Source organism: Caretta caretta, chromosome 1 (assembly GCF_965140235.1).
Source record: "Caretta caretta isolate rCarCar2 chromosome 1, rCarCar1.hap1, whole genome shotgun sequence".
NCBI lineage: Eukaryota > Metazoa > Chordata > Testudines > Cheloniidae > Caretta > Caretta caretta.
Window position 1 is genome coordinate 198643874 of NC_134206.1, and position 26062 is coordinate 198669935.

The window sequence follows — 26062 nt, forward strand, 5'->3', positions numbered from 1 at the left end:
TCTTTAGTATTCGATACACGCACCTGCTGAACACTGATCTGTAGATTGCAATATTCAGTACAGAAAGCAAAACAGGGATGCAATTCTGCCTCACAAGTTAAAAAAAAAAAATCAAATTAAGAATACGTCTCTACCCCAATATAATGCAGTCCAATATAACCCAAATTCGGATATGATGTGGTAAAGCAGCACTCCGGGGAGCGGGGCTGCTTTACCTCGTTACAGCCGAATTCGTGTTACCGCAAGCGGTTCCTCTGCGCCCCCCCCCATTCCAGCTTGCCTGCCACTCTGCTTCTCCCCCTGCCTCCCTGCGCCAAACAGCTGATTGGCGCAGCAAGCCTGAAAGGGGGGTGGGGAGAGGAGCAGAGTGGTAGCGACGCGCTCAGGGGAGGAGTGGGGACGGAGTGGAGGCGAGCTGGGGCGGGGAGCAGCTCCCTCTCCCTACCCCGATATAACGCGGTCTCACCTATAAGACAGTAAGATTTTTTGGTTCCCGAGGACCGCATTATATTGGGGTAGAGGTGTACTAGAGAAAGATCTTTCAGCTGCACCTTAAAATTTAGTAGAGGTAGCACAGTGGGTCCTTCCTGAAATAGGATGTTATCCAAAAGGATGACATGCATGTTTGGCGTGTCAGTGTTTTTGCAAGTGACAACGTAGAACAAAAAGAACTTGAATATAATGGAGACTTCAAGCACGTGAATATTAAGAAGTCAAATCACAAAAAGAAGGGCACATGGTACGAGGAAGGGCTTTGAATGCCAAAGCGTGGATCTTAAATGGAATTTTTAAAGTAAGATCTAAGTAAGGCATTTGAAGAAAGTCGCAAGAAAACAACAACTACGAACTGTCACAATGGCTACATGATTCTGAACCAGATTGGGAGAATTATTGGTAGGTATTATGAAGGCCATTACAATACTCTATCTGTGACAGAGCCATACAGTATTATACAGTGTATATTAGAGCATTAACAGCGTAGCTGGCCTGGATTTTTGAACAGGAGAGTAAATTGGTCTGTCATCTAAGGAACATGCACTAAATGACATAATTTGCACGTAGTGTATAATTGCTTACTTTATAGTATGCAGACCAGCACTTCTAACAGATTCCCCCGTATTTACTGTTAAAGTAAGTGACACATTACAGCACGTAAAATAATATGTACATGTTAGACTTTCAAACAGTTCTAATGTGACATCTGGAATGGCTAGCATTCCTGTCAATTTTTACAATGACATTTACATCTGCACTAATTTTACTACTAAAGTACTACAGTAATTTTTATTATTTTTCAGTACCATCTGGCTTTTAAGACAAAGCTACAGCACCATCTACTGTTTTAATATTGAATCTTTTATAAAATTTATTCTGATGGGGAGAATCGTGGCCTTTAGAATCTGATATTCCTTATAAGATTCCTAGTCATATATAGTATTAGATGTGCAATTTGAAGTTCTAATGTAACCTCTTAATGTAAAACATGACAGTCCTCAATTATTGAAGTCTGACTGCAATTTTCATGAGCAGAAGATACTGCTCACCTTCTATCTGACCAGTTGGTGGCTGAGTTCCTGCATATGCTGGCTGCTGTGGCTGAACCCCAGGTGGATGGGCTGCAGAAGAGGAGGAAGCAATGCTATCAGGTGTTCCTGAACGTTCTTCTACAGGGGCACTGGGTGGTCCTGTGGGAGCAAGAGAATATAGTAAGCATGGGAAATAAAAAAAGCAAAAAGATTTGATAACCTTAAACTTAACATAATGTCTTTTCTGCATCAAATACTTTCCAGTTTTTCACAGCTTTACATTTGAAAAAGTTTAAAAACTCTACTTCACGGCACAGTATATGCCATCTAAATTCAAAACCCAGTCTACTTGGAAAATAACTGCTGGAGTGATTTTCCATGATTTCCTAGGGTAAATATGTGTTTGATTGGAGGGGTTTATTTGTTTACAGTATTCTAAAGACTCTTTTGGCCAGGATATAGCGGGTTTCTGTTTGAAAATAATTACCTGCCATGGCAATTTTGAAAAATATATAGTGGGGAAAATGGTCACTTGGATGCTAATGAACAATCTGAAGTCACAAAGACTCGGTGATTTCTGGATATTTTAAGTCTGTAAAACGTTCTGGAATACTCAACTGAAAAAGCGTAACGTATAATTATGTACATGTTGATCGGAGGCCTGCAAACTAATGCCCCAATCCTACCAACCCAAAGCATGAGTAATGCCACTAACTTCAAAGCGACTCCTTAAGGAGCTTAACGTTAAGCACATGCCTAAGCGTTTGCAGGACTGGGACCTAAACCATAAATATTTGCTGTGTCTTAAAGGCACTCCTACAATACGCTTCCACTGACACAAATGTGGTAAGTATTTTTCAGTTTTACTTTCACATTCCACAGTTTTAAAAATTTGAAACAAAGGTGTCCCCTTCTGCTGGCTTCCTTGTTTATGTAGTGGTATCACCACAGCTTTGGTAATGGGAATGTCTTTTGCTCTGCCAGCCCTATATACATCAGAAGCTTTCATTTTTTCCACTGCCTCCAGCAAGAGCAGGGAAATTTTTCTAATTTTTATTAAGAAGATAGCTTTCCCGCCATCTAGACAAAAAGCACGATAAGACCACTCAAATATAATGTCTCAACATTTATTCCAATATGGCTAGCAAAGTATTTTATAATGAATATTTTTATAGTAACAGTAAGAACCTATCCCATGGAATATCTACCCAGCTCACAAGGCTGCTCAAGAGAAAAAGTAACTTGTAACTTTAAAGTGATTTACATTATACAGAAATTTAGCAACAGTTTTGAGAGCCAAAGTTCAACAGACTTACAGATAAGACTGCATGCTCATTTTTAGTATTTTTTTGCCTACTATTTCAAAAATGTAGTACATTGTTCTAACATAATACATTATCAAAAAGCCTGGCAGATTTTTTTTTTATAATTTCAACTGATATCAATGTTTATCTTTAAATTTTTTTTTAGATTTTTATCTATTTATATTTTCACAGTTGCATGAAATTACAGGAGGGTCAGACAATTTAATGACTGACCTTCAAAAAGTTAAAGATTTATAAACCATTAAAATCACAAATTGTCATTGTCCCATGTCAAAATCTACAAAATAAATATCCTTAAATCAACAAATCATTTTTTTAAACTATTCATTCCCTAGTCCATTTGTAACTAGCCTAATTCAAAAAGTCTAAGTCACTGGATTTTGATTAAGTGCTCAAACAGCATTTTTCTTACTTTGCCTAATTTTTTTTTTTAAATTGGTTTGTGTGTATACGGTGAAATCTATGTTTACTGACATTTACCGATAAAAATCTAATCCTTCCAAACCTAATTACGAGTGGCTTCTTTTCTTGCAAAGATGTTTAATCAATCAAAAAAAGAGTTGTGCGCCAAGCAAGCAGAAGTTTGCAAGCTGCACTGTAATGTTAAGATTAAGGCTTTGTAATGCTATAGTATCACCTTTATCCGAGGACAGAAAAGCAACTCTGAAGAGTTCTTAGCTAGTTATATTAGTGGAAAGAAGTCAATCATTTCAGTTGTTCATACAAAGCCAGTTCATGAGATACGTCTAAGCTATCATTTTTAAGACTGCAGCTGTACAATGGCTCACCACCTTTACCATAATGTAATTCTCTAATTTTATTTCTAATTAAAATCTCTTTCCAATGTTTTCATGCAATTCTTGAATTAAAAACGTCTAAAGTTGATCCTCACTACAAGAAAAAAAAAACAGCATATATGCTAACATTGAACACGATTGGTACTTGCTCCTGACAGGAAAAAAATAGGCTTGTACAAGACATTCCCATTGGCCAAAAACACGTGCCATGGACACACGCTTTGCAGCAAGATCAGGCAGCAAATAGCAACAGTTGATCATGTTTTCTAGTAATCAGTATGCATCAGTGACGTTTATGAATTACTATAAGGCATCTACAACTATATGGAAACACCGCTAACCTTTTTTTTATTATTTTAAAATCAAAGATTAATTACTGGATGCCAGCATTTATAGAATCCTGTTAATAGTCTTAATGTGAAGGTCTGTTTTTAACAGTATCTGTCCACTTGTGTTTCTAACAAACAACAGAGTTCTCTGCAGTCTGCACATGAATATGGTCAATATTTCCACTCTTATTTCTTTGTTCAGAAGGAGTCTTTAAAAAATCCTTTTGCTGAAGGACTTAACATATCCTTTTGTTAGGATTAATGAAGTGATGAATAAAGTTCTAAAATGGAAGCTTACAGAGCTTACAGGAAATGAGGGTCTTAGTTTGGCAAATTTTTGGGGGCATAAGAAGAATATGATTCCAATTTTACTTCATATCAAATTACAGTTTAGAAAGGATTGAGTGAGCATGGATAAAGGTTTTATTGCCACTTTAATAAATATAAAAATGGGAGATATTAAGCTGCTTTGAATTTAGAGCACCCACATTAAATGTCTGAGGCAACAAAACACGGAATTTCCAAATTAAAAAGCCTAAACTGAGCTCCCACAACTTGCAGTTAAATCAATGAAACTCAGTGCAGGTGGTGGCCCTTATAGGATCTGGCGCCAAGGTTGCCACTTGGCTCTCAGTCTCTTTTACTCCCAATTTCAGCACTTTGGATAATCCCACATAACGTATCATCAGAGCTGTAAAATCTAGATACAGAAAACAAACCTGTAGACTGACAGCCTAATTTCAGATTTCAATGCTGTTGTGTGGTTGCTTGAAGTTACCTTAGTTTTCATATAGGGGATTTAAGATGACATTATATGTATTCATTTTCAAGAACATCTGACATGTTTGAAGCAGGTGATGATCAAGTATAGTCAGTATTTAGTACCTGTACTGTCCTACTTTTGCACTGATACTGTACTAGCTCTGAAGGTACCATTACCATAAGACTTAATTTAGTAACAATGCTATGATTAACAATGATGCTTAGCAAATAAACTGGCAAATGATTGCTTCTTTTGTTATATCCTTTAAACAAAATTTAGTGCTGCTGTAAATTAAGGATAATCATTAGTAATGTTTATTTAAAATAGTAATGGGGAGGTTTGGTTGTTTTTTTTTTAAATTCTGACCAGTATTTACCACTCTACATTGCCTTTTTGTGCAAACGCGAGAAACTCTGAAAGTGAAATTGACTCAAAGCTCACTATAAATGAAAGCGGAAGAGGAAAGTTTATCCGGAAAAAAAAGGGAAAAGGTTTATTTTTTTTGTTTAAACCCCTCACTTAAGTAACATCAATAGACCGAAACCCTTAGGCCTTTAGTTCAACTTGCATAAGCAGGTGCAAATCCTTGGATTTAAATACAGTTGTGCCCACTTACTTGTATAGGCCCCAAAACTTTCTATTAAAAGTAAGCTGATTGTTTTAGTTTAAATTACTGTAAGCTATTTTTGCTCTCCACATAACTAGAAATCTAAATATAAATCTCTTACATATATTCCATCAGAATTTGTAAGCCAATTCAACCCAGGCAGTTTAAAACTACCATATCATGGAACTCTGTAAAAACAAAGTACTGACTGGAAATAGTAACCTAACACAATCATACTATGAAGTCTTTATTTCATAACACTGAAGTTTTAACTGCCAACAATGAAAATCTCTTGCGCTTTATTTTCAATAAAATATATATCCTTACCCGACACCTGATCATCTGTCAGCCCAAATGCTGACATGACATTTTTGCTGATTTCATCTTGATTTTTTAATGGATCAAAAGCAGACATACTTGCTGCTATAACTTGAGTAGATGGCTTGACAGAAGAGTCAGCAGCAGCAGGTTTTTCTTCACTACCATCAACAGCATCTACTAACACAGCAATAGATTTGTTTCTGTTACATAAGCCTTTTCAAGAATTTTTAATTGGTGTATCAATTTGAAGTACCATTCTGTGACAAGGAACCAGTGAAGTTAAATGTTCCATGGCTGCTCATGTATATAATTTGCATAGTAAATTTTAAAAACTGCACATACAACTTGTAAGTTGACGTCAGAATAACTGGAGAATGAAGCTTATCTACATACCCGCTACGGAGGTCAATAGAAATTGGTTCAGTCTTAACTCACTTCTGTAGCAGAAAGTGATAGTACACTAACTTATTTAGACTGTAAGCTCTTTGGATCATTTTTGTTCTATTTGTACAGTACCGAGCATAATGGGTTCCTGGTTCCTGACTGGGGCTCCTAGGCTGTACGGTAATACAAATAATAAAAAAAACCTGAGATCCCAAGACTTCTACCCCCACCTGCAGTAAGTGCCTGCTTTTCTAAATTGTCCCAGCATAGGACAACAACTAGAGAACCCCCAATGAAGCTGCCCAACAGAGGAAAAACAGTCAGGAGAGTTCCATATATTAAGTGTTGTTATTGTGTCTCTGATTGGGTATTATTATATTCCTCAAAGGAGGATTCAGTTAAGCTGACTGGTAAGGTACAATTCTTTGTATTTATCAAAATGAAATTGCACTACCCCCCAGAAAATCCATATGTCAGACACATTGCTGCGATTAAGGAAAAATGGAGCAACTACTTAGGCTCAGATCCTTTTCTAGGGATTAGCAGCTGATGCTTCAAATCAACTTCTCCCGTTTGATTATTAATCCCCATAAAATGCCATGCACCCTGACAATTGCTGCTTAAACATCAATATTTGTTTTGTTTCATATTTAAGGAACATCACATCTTTTAGGCATCAGAAAGGCAATTTTATCTAAAGTATTAAGCAAAGGACTAAGCCAGGGATTCTTGAGTTCCAAACTTGGTTCCAAGCAATGATTAGGTAAGTCATTATCTTTCCAGCATCCACTCCTCTCTCTCCTCCCATCTGCAAAATAAGCATATTACTACTTACCTAGCTCACAGGGGAGTTTAAATGATCTAAATAATATTTAAGAGTACTCTGAAAGATAATACTTGATTATCTTCAAAGTAACCAGTTAAGAAAGTCAGTCAACGTTTCTTAACTTGGTACAATACCCCTACTAGTTGAAAGACTTTAAGACAAGCACAGTAAGTAAGTTATCTGAAGGGCACTAGCAATTTAAGTTTCTAAATCAGCAACTGAGGAGCAGTCTGCAGACTGAGAGAATTAGTAGGCAAGACTCCCTTTTTTGCTGGATGTAAGAGCACACAGTTTAATTCAGACAATTCTTTAACAGTAGAAATGCCTGACCTACCATTTTCAGGCAGGCTGGTGGAAAGCCCTGGTTCAGCAGGTGGTTCCAAACAATCCAACAAGCAATTCACTTTGTTGCGAAGTTCTATCAGCTCTCGACGGAGATATTTCACCTGATTGGATTCTAGAGGTCTTGGCTGCCCATTAACTATAAAATAGTAATTAAAGAAATGAACTCTGAGGGAACATAGTAACATTTGTGCAGGCACAGGTTAAACAACTTTCTTACACAGTAGTATTCCTAGATGTCAAGCATAAAGAAGAACATCTCTCTCTCTTTTGTGGAGGGAGTTTAAAAATCAAGTGTATTGTAGGCACTGTAGGTATCCGTACAGTCATTTTCCAGAGTAGCAGCCATGTTAGTCTGTATTCGCAAAAAGAAAAGGAGTACTTGTGGCACCTCAGAGACTAACAAATTTGTTAGTCTCTGAGGTGCCACAAGTACTCCTTTTCTTTGTACAGTCATTGTAGATCATGAGTGAAAACAGACTATAATCTCACACGGGTCCAAAATGCACATTTACCACAACCCAATTTGGCACCTTATTGCATATTACCAGAGCTGCATGGAGAAGTTTGCATGCACCAGCCTGCAATATGCTTAGGTCAACCAAGAATTCATTCTTTTTCAGTTATCAAATTTTTTCTGATCTTTCAGTTGCAGCAATTTAAGTGTTAATTGTAAACAGCAGGTAAAAAAATGTTTAGTCATGTTTAAGTTGACAGTGTCCCTTAAAGAGTCAGGAACAGTTTACAAAATACAAACTAACATATTCTAATGTCTGTGCAAAAAAGGCTGTGATAAGAACCTACATGTAAGAAATGGTATGCTTAAACAATCTTTAAAATGTACTTTTTGAACAAAAAAATTTTCCACCACAACTCTCTCATGTTTTTCTGTCCACTTAGTGTATGTCTACACAGGGATAAAAAAGCCGTGGTCAGCTGACTTGGGCTCACGTTCTGAGGCTGAACAATTGCTGCATACACGTTCGGACTCGGGCTGAAGCCCAAGCCCTAAAACTCTGTGAGGGTGAAGGGTCCCAGAGCTCAGGCTCCAGTCCGAGCCCAAACTCCATGAGCTCGAGTCAGCCAATCCAGGCCAGCCATGGCTGTCCCGCAGGTCTTTTATCCCTGTGTCGATATACCCTCTGGATTCAAACTCTTTTCATATGCTTGCAGTCCCACAGTTTTTCCTCTTAATTTAAGCCTGAGGCATCGCTAGAGAAGGCCTATTAACAGTGGAAGCAGAGAGAAGGTCTATATGCACTGCCAGCACCAGAGTGGCTGCCCTCTGTGCTCAATTCATTTCCCACTGTACTTCCCGAGTGTGTGTGCATGGTACAATACAATTATCACAAATCAAAATGGAAAACATTTCCCCTCTTTCTGCTCCACAATAAAATTAACAAAAGGACAGAATGCACAAAGGCAGTGCCACAGTAGTGCTCAAGGACTCATTACGTCTCTTGACAGAGGATGCTAACTGCTGTATGAGCACTATATATCAAGCCTACTAGTTGCTTGAACAGTGGCCATTGGCTGAAAAACAGCTCCTTAAAAGGACACAGTCAACTTGAAATCTATTCAGTTTTTTAAACAAGAAAATGAGCTAAGAACCTTCTGATTTATACCTGTCTGAAGCCCCCTTTTTGTAGTTTTATAACCACATTTTATTGTTTCTAATGCTTCTCTCCTACATTGCTGTCTAGAAGACCCACACAAACCAAGGAAAGTGAATGGCTGTATGGGGAAAACAATGAAATTCCCTAAACACAATGCTCTCCCAAATGAATTAAATAAAGCTGCAAAAATATTTCTCCTTCTAATCTGCAGTTTCTGTAAGCTTAGATGTCTCTTATAACAACAGGGAAAGCTATTTCAGGCAGCAAGGTAATTTTTAAATGTATGGCATCCTTTTAATTATAAACAGCCTTCATGGAAGGAAATGTCACCAGCATACAGAGAGCCTGTTGCCTGAATTAAAAGAAATAAAGAAGATCCCCAAAACATCTGTACTTACCAAACAATGTCAGTTTAAGTATCCTACTGCACTGAATTGCGAAGGAAAGATCTGAGCTATCAAAAATTGTTATAAGATCTCCATCTGTAAAGAATTTAAAAATAGTTAATATTGAACAGTAACACAAAAAGTCCCATCTATAATTCAAATGCCCATTTAAAGTAAGATGTTTGCTTTCTAGAAACTAATCATAACTTGTTAAACTTCGTTTTAAAGCAACTAGAAAAAAAATTTTACATGTTACATTACAATTTACATATACAATGGTACATGACAAATACAATTATGGGCTAATGTAAAATGCACAGAGTTAAGAACGCTTTTTTTTTTTTAAATAACCCCATCCTTTCTTAAGTCTTAATGACATGACCAAAGGTAATTTATAATTTGCTATTTAAATCAGATTAGGAAAGATATTCCTTCCACCAAATTATGAGAGAGATATTAATCAGAGAGAGCATTTTAGAAGTCACTAAGGTAAGTTCGGTGGTATTTTTTTTAACCACTCTAACTTTAATATGCTTGATAGTGACAACTTCTAGAGTGGATTATTCCACAAACAAGGATATTCAAGTGTGCTTTGTTTATTCCATAAACAAAGGAGTTTTAGAGGAACCATATAAGGAAATTTTCAACAAGATATGCAAGAAGGAAAAGGAAGAGAAATTGGCAGAATAACTCATTTAGATGGAACTCAGACACCATACTTTTGGAAGGACTTTAAATTCCACACACAGTCAACCTACCCCTGTAAATGTTTGCACATAGGGTGGATGAGTTAGGCCATGTCTACACTGCCACTTTACAGTGCTGCAACTTTCTTGCTCAGGGGTGTGAAAAAACATCCCCCTGAGCGCTGCAAGTTTCAGCGCTGTAAAGTGGCAGCGTAGACAGTGCCCCAGTGCTGGGAGCTGCTCCCCTCGTGGAAGTGGGGTTTTTTTTAATAGTGCTAGGGGAGCTCTCTCCCAGCACTGCTGCCGCGACTACACAGCCACGTTAAATCATTGTTGCGGCACCGCTCTAACTTTGCTAGTGAAGACATTCCAATAGAGGCTCTAGTGATTCACTCCCACCAGTTAGAATTACTACATGTCCATTTCAAATGGCTCAGAACAGTGCTCCGGAACTTCATTAGTTGACACAGGTCTATCATGATTGTTTTCTGGAGCAGAAAATCCTTAATCTCAATAACCAGGGACTGTGTAAACCAAACCCAATTCTGTTTATTGCAAAAACAAAATGTCATAAGTGAAAAAATGAGTCAAGAAGCCAGAATCAGATAGGTGTAAATAATCCAAGAAACTGCAATCTCTGAGTATCAGAGTGTGAAGCTGATCAACACAGAGTAGCATCATTAACAGAAGGCACTTCAGTGACTTTCAAAAAGCTAAGAATCCAGTACCTGAGGAAATGCATGGTTAACATTCCAGGCTTCTCTACAACAAAAGTAGTGGGAAGATTTGAAAGGGTCAAGGCACTTTAAACAGCGGTTTTCAAAATGTGGGTCAGGACCCTAAAGTGGGTCGCAAACCTGTTTTTATGGGATCACCAAGGCCGGCATTAGATTTGCTGGGGCTTGGGCTCTACCCAAGGCGGCGAGGCTCAGGCTTTAGCGCTCCCCGCACTTGGGGTCATGTAGTAATTTTTGTGGTCAAAAGGGGGGGGGTCACGGTGCAATGAAGTTTGAGAATCCCTGACTTAGAATAACATTTCTGACATCTCTAAACCCAGAAGTTTGGTGTAAAACCTTAGCTCCCAATTATTTATTTCAACATGGAGGATCTGAACATGTCTCCTGTTAAAGACAGATGTTGGGAGTTTGTACCTCTTCATTTGCCTTCACAACTACAAGGATAATCCTAAGTGGATCTCAAACTTTTAGGACAACGTTATGAAATGCTGAGTGCTTTCAACTCTTCTAATAGCCAAAGGATGCAAGGACACAAAACCTCAGATTAAGCCCTTAATGATTATAATCTGCCCCAAGACAATCACGTCAGTAGCTTCTTCCACTCACAGATGGGGCATGAGAGATACTTCTCCCTGTCAGATAACTAATCCAATGCTCACAGCAAGCAATGATATATGTATGATATATGAAACCAAATAAAAAGAGCAGTAACATTTTAAATAGACCTCAGATTATTCAACAAAAACAGTAAAACTTCCAAGGTAAGTGTGCATTCCCGGCTTTCTGTAAGGAAGGGAATAACTTGTAATTATAAACTGCTTTTCATCCAAAGATCTGGAAGTGCTTTACAAGTACTTTAAGCCTCAGACGATCTCTGTTTACAGATGGGGAAACTGAGGTACTGAGAAACTAAGTGACGTATTCAGGATTATATTGTAAGAGAAAGCGGGGAACAGAATGCAGTCCTGACTCCTAAATCCCCTGTCCTAATCATGCTTCCTCCCCAAAGAACTCATTTGGAGGCCACGCTAAAAATTCAGATAGCTTTCAGCACAAATACTGGGAATGGCCAACAATTAAGGGTGAAAATAATAACCATCTTAAATTTAATTAACGTTTAGATATATATTCTGAGTAAAGATTAATTGCAGGCAGATAAGATTGAAAACTGGAAGTTTGAAGATTTAAATATTCTAGTTGCGCCATCTTCTTACAAAAAATCATGCTGAAGTATTAACTAGTGTCATAGAATCATAAAAACATAGGGCTGGAAGGAAGGGACCTCGACAGGTGATCAAACCCAGCCCCCTATGCTGAGGCAGGACCAAGAAAGCCATCCCTGATAAATGTTTTTCCAATCTGTTCTTAAAACCCTCCAATGATGGGGTTCCACAACCTCCCTTGGAATCCTACTGGAGAACCTACCATTATAGTTAGAAAGATTTTCCGAATACCTAATCTAAATCTCCTTTGCTGCAGATTAAGCCCATTAAGTTGTGTTCTACTTACAGCATATATGGAGAACAATTGATCACTGTCATCTGTAGAACAGCCCTTAACATACTTGAAAATTTATCAGGTCCCCCCTCAGTCTTCTCTTCTCAAGACTAAACATACCTAGGTCCATCTTTCCCCATAGGTCAGGTTTTCTATACCTTTTAGCATTTTTGTTGCTCTCCTCTGGACTCTCCGAGTTTATCCACATCCTTCCTAAAGTGTGGTGACCAGAATTGGACACACTACTCCAGCTGGGGCCTCAACCAATGACAGTAGAGTGGGACAATTACGTGCCGTGTCTTACATACAACATTCCTGTTAATACACCCCAGAATATTAGCCATTTCATCACATTGATGACTCATTCATTTTGCGATCAACTTTTACTCCCTGATCCTTTCCAACAGTACAACCTAGACAGATATTCCCCATTTCATAGTTCTGCGTTTTATTTCTTCTTTCCTAAGCATACTACTTTGCACTTGTCTTTACTGAATTTCATCTTGTTGATTTCAGACCAATTCTTCAATTTGTCAAGGTCATTTTGAATTCTAATCCTGTCCTCCAAAGTACTAGCAAGCCATCCCAGCCTGGTGTCATCAACAAACTTTATAAGCACACTCTCCATTCTGTTATCCAAGTCAAACATGAAAACATGAAATAGTACCCAACCCACGACTGACCCCGTAGGACCCCACTAGATATGCACACCCAGTTTGACAGCAAGCCATTGATAATTACTCTAAATAAGTCTTTCAAGCAGTTGGACAGCCATTACAGAATGGATTCTGACTAACGGGGAGGAATTGGTTGCGAATCTGAAGGTGGAAGACAATCTGGTTAGAAGTGATTATGAAATGATAGATTTCTTGCTTCCAAAGGAAAGGAAGGAGTGCACGCAGCAGAATAAGGACACACTTCACCTTTTTTTTGAAGTCTGCTTTTTTAAAGTCTGTAAAATCTATTGTTCCACAATTACTTCTAGCCAGATTGCCTTCCACCTTAAGATTCGCAATTCCTCCCTCCTAGTCAGATTCAAGCCTATAGCAATGGCTGTCTCCTTAGTTACTTCTTCCACTTTCTTAAACAAGAAGTTATCCCCACTACATTCTGAGAATTTACTGGAAATTTTATTTTGCCATATGTAACAAAATATAAGATTATGGCCTTTTTAGCTTTCAGATGTGTTACCACTTTCTAAAAAAAAGTGATTGAATATCAGATCGCTTTGTTTTGATATTTTCCCCAAATGGTTAACTTTTTAAAGTTACCCTATATTTTGCCTCCAAAGGCTCTTGTTCTGATTTCCCAGTTCAGGCGCAGCCCCCCCCCCCCCCCCGCATTGCTGATGCTGCTGGAGGAACTGTTTGGCACCGCCACCACCGGGCAGCAGTGCTTGCTACCGAAGATCTTAATATTCTACCACTGCCCCAAAGACACCAGACCTATTTCTGGAAGGATGTAAGGGACGCTCTATCAGACCCAAAAACACAGCGTGTCACTGGGTATGTCCGGAGGGAACTAGGGGCTACCTTCTGATGTCATGAGAAGATTCACAGCTGGCCATGAGTTCGCAGTCCTAGAAAATATGCAGTAAGTCTCCCTAGAACTGGTCATTTTCCTCTACTCCCACTGTCTGATTATTTGCACGGTGTCCAAGGGCACCAACCTCTATGGCCCTCTCTTCTGATGTGCCCAGGAAGATCCCTGAACGGTCCATTTCTGTATCATCTCCACTTTTCCAAAATCCTTTTTAAAATGTGGAAAGCAGAACGGTAGGTAGGATTCCAACATCTGTCTCACCAATGCTATAGAGAGGTAAAATCACCTCCCTATTCCTAGTCATTACCTCTCCTGATTATTTATCCAAGGATCGCATTAGCCCTTTTTGCCAAACACTGGGAGCTCACATTCGGTTGCTTGTCCTCTATGAACCCTAAATCTTTTTCAGTCACTGCTTTCCAGGATACAATATCCCATTCTGTAGGTATGGCCTGCATTCCTTGTTCCTAGATATATAAACTTTGTATTTGGCTGCAATAAAAAAAGCATTGTTTGAATGGGATAGTTTACCCTGCAATCCAGCTTGCTCTGTATGACTGCCCTCTCATCATTATTTATCACTCTAGTCTTTAACATGCAAGTTTTATCAGCAATGATTTCACATTTATTCCCACATCATTATGAAAAAAATGCCAAGTTGTGCCTACCACCAATCCCAACAGGTCCTCACTAGAAGCAACCCAACTCAATGATATTTCCCCATTGACAATTACATTTTTATCTCTGTCAGCCAGTTCTTAATCTATTTGACATGTGCTTTAATATTATATATAGTAAATTTTTAATCATACTGTTGTGTGACAGTTGTGTGTTTCACTGATAAAGGTCATCTCAAAGAATAAAATCAGGTTTCTTTGACCAGACTTATATTCCATAAAACCATGCGGACTACCATTAATCGTATCCTTTGATTCTTTATCAGCTGAATCCCAGATCAGTTTTTCCATTATTTTGCCCAACGCTGAGCTCAGGCTAGCCACCCTATAGTTACCTGGGTCATCCTGCTTGCCCTTTCTTAATACTGGTATAACATTAGCACTCTTCCAGTCTTCTTCAATTTCTACAGTATTACAAGATTTATTAAAAATTATCAGCAGGCCAGAGATGATCTCAGCAAACTCTTTTAGTACTCTCATGGGTACATGTTATCCAGGCCTAGTGATTTAACAATGTTTATCACTAGTAGATATTATCTAACATCCTCCTAAATTACTATTGGACTGGAAAGTATATCATCCTTATTAATATGAGTATATCATCCTGTTTCTTTCCAAATTCAGAACAAAAATATTTATCAATACTTCTTCCTTTTCTGCAAATAATTTTACCCTCTATCTAGTAACAGACCTATACAATAGCCAGAATTTCTTTGGTCCTAGTATACTTAAACACCTCTCTATTGTCCTTAGTTCTGCCAAGCATGGCTTGTCCCTTAATGTCTTTAGCTTCCCTTATTAACCTTCTCCACTTCATAAATTCTAATTTATACGGATTGCTATTTCCAATTTCTGCCTTAACTTCACCACTGAATCTAGATGGGATTTTTGCCAAAGTTATACTCTTTCTTGTGAAATTGTGGAATTTTGCCCATCTAATAAACTCTTGCTTAAAAACACCCAGTTTTCATTCACATTTTTCTATCTAAATTTTTCCTCCCAGTCAATTTCTCTCATAATTTTCCTCATCTTTGGGAAATTAGCCTTTTTGAGGTACCAAGTTTATCTGTTACTGATTGGGACTGTCATCTGCCCATACTGAATGTGATCAGGTCATGATCACTGTACCCACCAACTTCCACTTATCTATCATGAGGCGGCAACTCTATTTTGGAGATGTTGGGTACAATACTTTTTGTGTTAGACAACCATCTATAATTTTTAGAAATTCATGTTTTACTGCTGACTTCATGAGATCTCCACCATATGCCTCTGTAACAGGCTATACTGGTCATTTAAGCACAGAGAGGGCCAGAGAACCCTGTTTTAGGAAGGCCGGAACAAAAAAAAAAAAAAGCCTAGAAGTGGCCAAACACAGAGCAAGAGAAAGGAAGCAATCCCAAGGGGATTAGCATGTAGGGAAAATCCAGGCTCTCTTTAAGGGCCTGGGACAAGCAGCCCTACAGTGTAGGGTGCAGCAGGGATTCTGTCTCTCTCAGCCAACTGAGATGAACAGGGAAGGAGGGCTGAGGACTCCTGATCCCAGATGAGAGAGATCCCAGTCCTTTAGTCTGGCCCCAAAAAGAGAGAGATAAACTCCTGATCCAAGGAATGAACTCTAACCCAGTCAAAGAAAGGAGAAACTGTTTAATTAGCTAACCCAATCCAGGAGTGCAATGGATTCCTGATCCAAGGAGGAAAAGCATTTTTCTCCTAAACATGCTCTGAGATAGAGCTGTGGATTCCTGAGGCAAGGGGGAAGAGGCTACTTTAGTTGTACCCAGCTCCCAGAGGAGGGTAATACGCTACTATACTAACAGCAGGGATCTGAAATGTACACCACCCGGGGCGAAGGGCTGTAGACTCCTGGTTCCTGGAAAACAACTAATAGAGTTATTACCTGGCTAAGAAATCTACCTGAATACTCACACCAACCCCAGAGGGCCCTGAATGAAAAAGGTTGAGAGGGAAACTGAGGCAGGGCACCACTTCAGGCCACGTGGGGCATGCTGAAGGAGACCACTGTACTACAGTATCCCAACCTGAAGTCCCCCCATTACAGCGCAATTTTACTTTCCCTCCATTAGGGCAGATACTTGAGTAGTAACTCACTCTGTTCTCTGGTTTGACTCAGTCATCTGTAACTTGACCCCCACTGGTATCCCCTCCTGGGCTTTGTTTGTTAGCACACTGATCCATATGAATGCAACATCATATGGTTCTGGGTTATCAGTAACTAGCAACCCATGTGTCAAGGTTTCTTCCCCACTCTGAACTCTAGGGTACAGATGTGGGGACCTGCATGAAAAACCCCCTAAGCTTATTTTTACCAGCCTAGGTTAAAACTTCCCCAAGGTACAAACTATTTTACCTTTTGTCCCTGGACTTTATTGCTGCCACCACCAAGCGTCTAACAAAATATAACCGGGAAAGAGCCCGCTTGGAAACATCTTTACCCACAAAATCCCCCCAAGCCCTACACCCCCTTTCCTGGGGAAGGCTTGATAAAAATCATCACCAATTTGCATTGGTGAACACAGACCCAAACCCTTGGATCTTAAGAACAAGGAAAAAGCAATCAGGTTCTTAAAAGAAAAATTTTAATTGAAGTAAAAGTAAAAGAATCACCTCTGTAAAATCAGGATGGTAAATACCTTACAGGGTAATCAGATTCAAAACAGAGAATCCCTCTAGGCTAAACCTTAAGTTACAAAAAGACATAAAAACAGGAATCTACATTCCATTCAGCACAACTTATTTTATCAGCCATTTAAACAAAACAGAACCTAACGCATATCCAACTAGACTGCTTATTAACCCTTTACAGGAGTTCTGACCTGCATTCCTGCTCTGGTTCCGGCAAAAGACACACACAGACAGAGAGAACCCTTTGTTCCCCCCCACGCTCTCCAGCTTTGAAAGTATCTTGTCTCCTCATTGGTCATTTTGGTCAGGTGCCAGCGAGGTTATCTTTAGCTTCTTAACCCTTTACAGGTGAAAGGGTTTTTCCTCTGGCCAGGAGGGATTTAAAGGTGGTTAGCCTTCCCTTTATATTTATGACACCATGTTATTTTGCAAACACAAAATAATAAAATTAAAAACTCACCCACACAGCTGGCTGCAGCAAGTTGGGCATAGCTCCCCGCTCCAGGCTTCATGACCTAGCACACAGGGTCACAGCATTACTCACTCAAATTTGGCCCAGTTGTCCCTCTGTCATGGCAGAGGGGCAACCGGCCCAAACCGGAGTGGTGCTGCAACCCCATGTGGAAGGTGATGCCCAGAGCAGGAAGCCTGGCCCAGCCCCTCAGGACAAGAGTCACCTCTGCCGAATGAGCGCAGGGGGCTTGCTCGGCAATCCCGCATCCCGCCTCCCTCACAGTGGCAGGACCCCAACCCTTCCCACACCCACAGGGATAAAATGGATAAAACAAAACACTAAATTCACAAAAAATAAAGTGAAAAATTATTAAAAATTCCTACCAATTTTAAAACAGGAAATGGTGTCTTTAAGAGCAACAGCCCAGTATTTATTAATCAGGAAGTGGGAAGGGCTATTATGATTCATTAATTGGGGAGCGTGGGAGAAGAGTTTATTAGTGGCTGAGAGAAGAAAAGCCTTTTCCCATGAGCAAAGCAGGATGTGCTGTTATCCACTTTTACTTGGGTTCCCTTCCCATCCCCCTTTTTTTTTTGTAGTTTGTGGCCATGACAGTATGTATAAATCCTGAAGGATCTCTGACCCCCACCCCACTAAATCAAGGTGGCACAATTACTGTCCCTGTTGGTTCAACATCTCAAAAAGGGATTATAAAATTTAGGAAGTGTATACGGTGGAGAAAAAAAAAAAAAACAGAAGACTTTTCAAAATGGAATTTACATGTTAAAGTATTTCCCCTGAATATAATATCCCCATCTTCACTTAGACCCCTTTACAAATGGTTCTAGCCTAAATTAAGAACAACTCTTTTATTGCATGGTGCTGTTATCACATTATTGGAAACTGCAATTATCTTCAGAGGAGTAATTTAGCAACATAAGCATCTCCACAACTAATTCACTGGCAAAAGGTACCTGCGAGTAAGGGTTCATCTCAAAACACAATATTAAAAGGAAGTTTACAATCAATCCTGCACTCAAGAACAGTGCTATCCAGTTGGTTACCTCCACTCCCCCCCAAAAACACAGGATTTCTTCGATATTGAAGTGTCAGATTCATTTTTGAGGCTATATTTGTTGAGCATCAATCTATGAGATTTTTCTGTGGATACATTAAGATATACTGTAATTGTGTAACCTCTTTTCCCATGGAATCCAACCACCATGTTCAATGGTTCAATCACTGCTGATGAGGAAGTACTTAGGAAGAAATGAATTCCTCTTAAGTTTTTCCTCTGGAATTGTCAAGAGGATTTCCTTATGTTTTATAGGACATGGCCCCTCTTCCTGTGGGGAATTCATGTTTAGCTAATTCTCCAGAATTCTAATATATAAAAGGTGTTTGCATGGTGACCAAGGTAGAAGATGCCATTTTCAAAACTGTTGAAACTGTTTTTGAAAGGCCATAAGGTTTTCTTCCAACAAAAGGCAGCTGCCACAGAGAAATCAAAAGTGATCCCTACACAAAAGACCAGACTGAGTTAAGGTTGATTACCTCTCTAATTATCCGCAGCTGTGTGATAACAGGAAAAAGTATCAGACCACAGATACTATGCTAATGTCAACATCTTACTGTGACAAAGGAGAGACTACAGGAGGTTGGAGCCATGAATCTTTTTGTAACCTCCCTCTAATCTGTCAAATACATGAGGAGATGTGTAGTACAGTCTCAACAGAAACAGCTTTTATAGACTGGCATAATCTCATAATATAAATAGTTTATATATCCCAAGAACGGAAATATCCAGAAGTAATTTTCAAAAGGTGAGTTTTATGACAGTTTGCAGTCTCACATAAATTGTATCTAATCAATACCAAGAAAACCATACCTTCATCTTTATACTTTATTGTGACTTCATCATTGCTCAGAAGTTTTCCTCTGAAAACTCTCTGCATCATCAGCACTAGCTCATCATAGGTGATGTCCTCATTATGAATAGGAATTCTCCTAATATCCTCCCCCAGCTGAGCTTTAATAATCAGCTTCCCACTTAAATCCAGCTGTCCGTTCATGGTGGACTCCAGATCTCCTATAGACCTGTTAACAAAAAACATTTACACAACATCTTTTAGAAGATTATTTGTTTCACAACCTCCACAGTCCTATACAATACACAGTTCTGTAACTTTCTGGATTTCAGAAACATTATTGTGAAAATATGCTCTAGAGCAGCTTTCTTGGGTACATCTATGCAAAACTATGTTCTCTCAATTGTTAATTTATTAGCCATTTCACAACTGTTCAAGTGCAAAATGGAGATTTACAAAATGAGATATTTAAAAACAATCTTTGCTCTGTGTTTTAAGCCAAATTTTGAAGTTCTGAGATGAAATATAGGCTTTTTACTGCCCACAAAGCTACGGGGAAAAAATTATTTTTGTTCAAAATGTAGCTTTTACCCTGTTATGATGTGTGCCTTCAAGTAGATATATTTACATGTAAAATAATTCAGGGTTTGTATTTGAGAGATACGTGCATTTCATGGAGACTAGGAACACTGCAAAAGCACTTTGCCTTGATAAATAAAAAAGGCATGTATGATCATCTCTATAGCTATTTCTATGGGACCCACAAATATGGTATCTCACAGCCACAAGTAATGTAGATAAAATGCAAAGCAACAATGCTTGTTATTGTTTTGGAGAGTGGAGGAGATTTGGCAGAAGGAGAGTTTGGAAGGAGGATCAAATTGGGATGTGTGTCACTCTGGATGCAAGCGAAAAAGAGGAAATGTGCCATCTAAAAACTGGTTTCATTGTAAGTGGCTAGATCACACTTAAGCTTTCCTGCAAAACCAGTACATCTGATTACTAATGCATGTGTCATGTTTTAGGATGCAACCAATAAAGAGAGAAAACTACATCAAACCTATTTTTCACAATGGGTTTTTTTAAAATAAGCAAAAAATAACCTATTTAAGTTATTTTTAAATTTCAGCTTTGTTTTCAGCCTTTTTTAAATTCCCAAATTCGTTGAGAAGTTAAATGAAGGTAGAAAGCTTTCTTATGTAGTTATGAAGCTTATAACTATTCCTATATTAGGAGAGCAGTGTCTAAATCAGTAGTTGTAACTTCAATGAAAGTTTGGACTTTAACGTTTGAGTTAATTTTTATTTCAATAAAAATATACAGCTTGAAAATTACTACTTTGCCTGAAACACCAAATTTCAGAAAAACATCAATCAGAAATCCTCAGCAAGAAATGTTAACGCAAAAGAAGTATAGAGTACGAAAGGTTTTGTTTGCCAAAAATATTTCATTATACCACTGTGCAGAAAAATGTTTCTCAGGATAGGCGTGCAAAGGAAGCCTAGGAAAAGAGCCTGGGGAACACCGTTCTTCTCTCTCCAGATCCTTGCATAATGTCAGGGAACGCCAGGCTCCGGAGTGGGAGGAAATAAGAGGGATTTCTTCATTATCCTGATACCTTCAGAGGAGACCTGAGAGAGTTCAGAAGTTAGGAAGTCTTACAATTCAAAACCCCTGCTGCCAAAGAGGTAGGCAGACAGGAAGGTGTACTGAAGAAAGGGAGGGGCCATGGCTTGGGTATTCTTGATTCTTCCCAATTTCCTTTGAAAAAATCCTTATAGGCACATGCAGAAGACTAGATAAACACTTTTTTTTTCTTCTTAAGAACATACTGTTTAAAGCGTATTTATTAGAAACTTGCTGAAGTTGATCAATTTTAAAAGTTTTCAACATGAAGAACGTCTCTTTCACTTTACATAATAAGAGAAAAGTTTTTCTAATAAGGCCTTAAGTACGTTAATCTTGATGCTTCTCCACATATTTAGCCCAGTGTTTTGACATCTAACAAGAAACCAAACTATACTGTGATGCTACAACACAAGTGGGAGTACTAAGGCCTTAACTCAGGACTTCTGTTCTTTTGTGATTTCATCTGAATCTAACAGGTTTTCCTATACAAGAGGCAATAATATTGTTCTGACTGATGTGCTTACTATATGGCGGCTTTCAAAAAAAAAAAAAAAAGCAAACAAGCAGCTATCTTACAAAGGTCACTTTTTCTGGTAGTTCAGAAAAGGGGATGGGAATTAGACAGGCACAGAGAGTGTGCTACTGTATTATACAGCCCTCTTCACTGCACTCAGAGTACCCTTCAGACACATTCGCTGAGCAACATACTGAAGCTTGTACCACGGCTATGGCATTGTTCATGCTTTTTGGACAGGGGAATTTACACTCCAGGACTTGTGAGATGTGATGAGTTATTGGAAAGAAGTGTTATGAAAACTGTTTTTATGACATTCATATCACCTCTAGATCTTCCTTTACTTCCTTGCCACCAATATCTAACAGTAATTACCTTGTCTTACAGATTTGCTAGACTGTTTTTCAGGTTCCCTGCTTCACTTCCAGCTGGTGTTCAGAGGTCCCGCCATGCACTACCAGAAGCGATGCTGATCAGTGATAGATTATAGATAGGGCATGGAATCTGCATCAGAAAACCAAGAAGCGTTAACTTATTGTGAGCCTTCACTGCAGCTACGTGCTTTCCACATCATCCAACTTGGCATGTTACAGGGAAGAAACAGAAAGAATTTACTTTAACAATTTGATATTTAAAGTCTGAGTAACAGTGAAGATTGTATTTCACCCATAATATACCAGCTTTCATAATTTTGCTTGACAATTGCTAACAGTCTAGACTTTTCTGTCTAACACTTTCAAAACAGACATGATAAAAGGGGTCATCACCCAAAATACACATACATTGTTTAAACATCTGTTCTAGTAACCTCCATCTTCTCAACATCCAAAAATAGATTTTAAAAAATTAAGTTTAAATTTTAGATTGAATTTGCAATATTATAGCCCAGGCCTCAACTTCCTGATTAAAGGGTGGAGCTGCTCTGACGTTAAATGAAAGTCCTCAGCACAGCATGAGGACAGGGATTCTTTGGAGCAGAGAAATGCTAATGTCACTTTTCCACAGGAAAAAGAGCTAAACTGGACAAAAGGAAGTATAGTGGCAATCCTGGCCAGAGAGCCACAGCCACTGAAAGGAAGATGGCTCTTTAGAAAAGAGAGATAAGGGACAAATGGAAAGGTGGGCAAGAGAGGAATGCCTTCCTGCCCCACTACCAGGAGACCTTCATTCCCTTTTGGTAGGTTACTGCAGCTAGCCCTGCTCATGGGCTCTTTCCCTAAGTGACAGATTTACAACTCCCTTTCTACAGACAAGCAACTGTTACAGGGGTAGAATGAAGCTAGTGAAAGTTCCATGGTGCTACTGCTAGAGAAAGGTGAAAGATAAATGACTCCTGCTACAGAGACAAGGAAAGGGTAATGAAACATGAACCAGTTCAAGGACATTTTGTTCACTCCCCTAACTGAAGCTGACGACAACTGTCAGCAGCCCCAACTCTCGCCTCTCTGGCTGTCTCCATCTAGACTCACAAGAAGACAGAGGGACTAGAGATCCCAGCCCCCTCTAGTCAGTCAATGCTGGCTTCTTTGTATATAGAGAAAAGGGGTGGGGGCAGGGCAGTGTCACTCCACACATTGCACTCAGTTTTTAGTAGGGTCTCCAGTTGTCTAACCCTCACGCTGCTCTGAAAACGTTCCTTCATTATGTCAGAGCAGCACCAACAGCTCTTGTTCCCAACCAGGAAGCGGAGACAAGGACTATAAAATTACAAATTTTATCTCAAATTAACTTTTTTTTAAGTTATATATGTGCATGTGTATGTACGTAGTGTGCTCTGGCATGAGAATCACACTTTAACCTTACTAGCAACCATAAGAACCAACTCTATAGCCTGGAATCCCAGAGCTAAAAGTGGCCTCCAGATACATGGAGTGTACCACTGCATACATTCTTAGGGAAAATCAACTACAGTAACATGCTTACATAAGCACTTTAGCTTATTTGCTAAGATTACTCATGGAAATTCACTTCATATGTCTCACACAAAAAGAGAAGTTTCAGAGTAGCAGCTGTGTTAGTCTGTATTCGCAAAAAGAAAAGGAGTATTTGTGGCACCTTAGAGACTAACAGATTTATTTGAGCATAAGCTTTCGTGAGCTACAGCTTCACTGGATGTGAGCTGTAGCTCACGAAAGCTTATGCTCAAATAAATCTGTTAGTCTCTAAGGTGCCACAAATACTCCTTTTCTTTTTACAAAAAGAGAACAAGAAGAAGCTTCTAACTGCAGTTGGTTGTCCAACTGTTCTCCACCCTGCATGAGGTAATTATATAGGATTTAAAAGAAAAATCCTGATGACTGGATCTGTTTAATTGTTATAGAAAATGATGCAAGCTGTTTTACTGTTGAGATGTACAGCATTCACACTGTATTTTCTTTCTGTGTGTCTATGACGTAGCTAAATGTCAGATTTCCTTAAGGAATGCTGATATGCTTCAGATAGTGATAAACTCTCTCTACTTTGTCTTAAAAATTCAAACATTCTAAATAAGATGATAAAATCATCACATTTGAATAAGGTAATTTTTCACCAAAAATTTCTTGATATTTCTCCATAATTTCTTACCATATTTGTTAATGACTAAGAATTCTCCCTCCTTCATAGCCCATCTCCCATTTGCATCTGGTAATTAAATCCATACTAAATTTGTGACCTCACAATCATTTCTATAGCAAACCGATATCATAATCCTCTGATTTGCCTGCAGGTTCATATAGCAGAAGCAGAGCTAGGAGCAGGGAAACATTAAGCCCTGCTAAACAAAGCATTAAAAGACAAAACACTCCTTGTCAGAGAGACTTTTCTCACTGAACTAAAAAGATAAGTGAGGCAACAGAAGAGCAAAATGAATATGGGATTGTCTACATTGTTTGTGAAATTTAAACCAGAACAAGGAGGGGTGAGAGATAAAAGCAGAGCAGATTAGTTATTCCCAATTAACTACACGTATGGACATTCATATTATGGAGTAAGAGTATGTCTACAGTACAGTGGCACTAAGAGCATGGCTACACTGGAAACTTCAAAGCGCTGTCACAGGAGTGCTCCCACAACAGCGGTTTGAATTGCGAATGTGGCAGTGTGTCTCTGCCAGAGCTCCTGGTAATCCACCTCCACAAGGGGATTAGCTCCCAGCACTTGGGAGGCTGTTCACACTAGCGCTTTAAAGCGCTCTGACTTGCTCCACTCAGGGAGGTGATTTTTTCACATCCCTGAGCCAGCAAGTTAGAGCGCTATAAAATGTAAGTGTAGCCAAGCCCTAACACACCATAGCATAGACGCTTCCTACATCAACGGAAGGAATTTTTCTGGGGATATAGTGACTCCACCTTTATGAGAGACACAGCATCTACACCAGCGGTTGGGGGTGACCCTAACCACCCCATGCAGGGTGCACAATGTGTTGCAACCCTGAGTGAGGCACCTGGGTCGCTCTAATCTTTAAGTGTAGACTGGCCTAAGAGGGCCTGATTCTGAAGGAGCGTGAAGTAGCGAATCAGGCCAGACGCGAACACAGCACGCAACTCCCGTGTAGACAGGCCCTAAGAACGGGGCCAGGCCCACAGCGGCTCCCGGGGCTCTGGAAAAGTCAAACTGACCAGATGCACGTGAACTTCACAGAGATTTGGGGGGCGGGGGGGGGCAGCAGCTGGCTCCTCTTTCCCCTCCCCCAGCCAGCGGGCCTGACCCCAGGAGCAGCAGCCAAGGCATTTCGCCCCGGAGCGCTACTGCGGGCTGTGCTGGGAGGCTCCCCTGGCCCGGGGCGGGTGGGGGCGCCTGGGGGGTGGGGGGGACGACAGGGCGGTAACACCCCCCTGCCCTGGCGGGGGAGGGGCCGAGTTCATCCCCGGAGAGCTGGGGGTGGGGGGATATTTTACAGGGGCCTCCCCGCGTCCCAAACCCCACGGGGGAGGCCGGGCCGGGCCAGGAACGGGGGGCGGGGCCCGCGTCAGGTCCCCTGGCGCGTCCCCGCCCCCCATTCAGCCCCGGCGATGCATGCGACGAGGCCCCGCTCCCCGCCCGCTTACTCCGGCTTCTCCTCCGTGTGCGGTGGCGCGCGCGTGGTAGCCGCGGCTCCGGCCCGGGCCCGATCCCGATCCCGCCGCCGCCGCCCGTACGTACGTGGCAGGGGGGAAGGGCTGGATCTCGGCCGGTGCCACTGCCGGGCCGTCGCGCAGGCGCACTCACCCCGACGGAGGCTGATGGCGGCCGGACGGCGCGCGCGCAGTGATGGAGCGAAGCGCCTGAGCAGGCCGGACCAGACGAAGGAGGCCGCGCGTGCGCGGTCAGTGATCTCTGGGTCCCATTCACAGCAGAGCCGGCCTGAGCTTTACGCGTGCGCCGGCGCGGCGACGGCAAGGGCACCAGTGCGCATGCCTAGTAAGAGAACCCGCCGTCGCCAGTCGAAGCTGCGGCTGCCCTTATGGGGAGCGAGCAATGCCGGGTTCCACGCATGCGCCGCACCAGCTGCCGTAGCGGCGGTGATTGTGTCGCAAGGGGAGTGCCCCGTAGCATTGTTTGTGCCACAGTGATGTGGAGAGGCGCGGCCTCTGTGCTGGGCGCTGTACAAACCTGTCACAGAGAGACCGC

General features: G+C 40.4%; 1 protein-coding gene across 9 annotated transcripts in view; it reads right to left on the reverse strand.

The window, feature by feature from the left end:
- Positions 1-25764, reverse strand: part of TFG (trafficking from ER to golgi regulator) — a 34459-nt gene extending 8695 nt beyond the window's left edge. For 2 of the 9 annotated variants that reach the window (XM_048816831.2, XM_048816813.2), the window contains exons 1-7: positions 25501-25654; positions 21848-21976; positions 19350-19558; positions 9235-9318; positions 7213-7359; positions 5675-5842; positions 1545-1685 (exon numbers count right to left, since the gene is read on the reverse strand). In XM_048816831.2, the coding sequence (XP_048672788.1) occupies positions 1545-1685; positions 5675-5842; positions 7213-7359; positions 9235-9318; positions 19350-19533 (724 nt within the window). In that variant the 5' untranslated portion in view covers positions 19534-19558; positions 21848-21976; positions 25501-25654. Of the gene's footprint in view, positions 1-1544; positions 1686-5674; positions 5846-7212; positions 7360-9234; positions 9319-19349; positions 19559-20785; positions 20912-21847; positions 21977-25500 lie in introns of those variants that run through there. The other 7 variants (XM_048816822.2, XM_048816780.2, XM_048816797.2 and 4 more) reach the window with 6 other exon arrangements.
- Between the last annotated feature and the right edge of the window lie 298 nt (positions 25765-26062).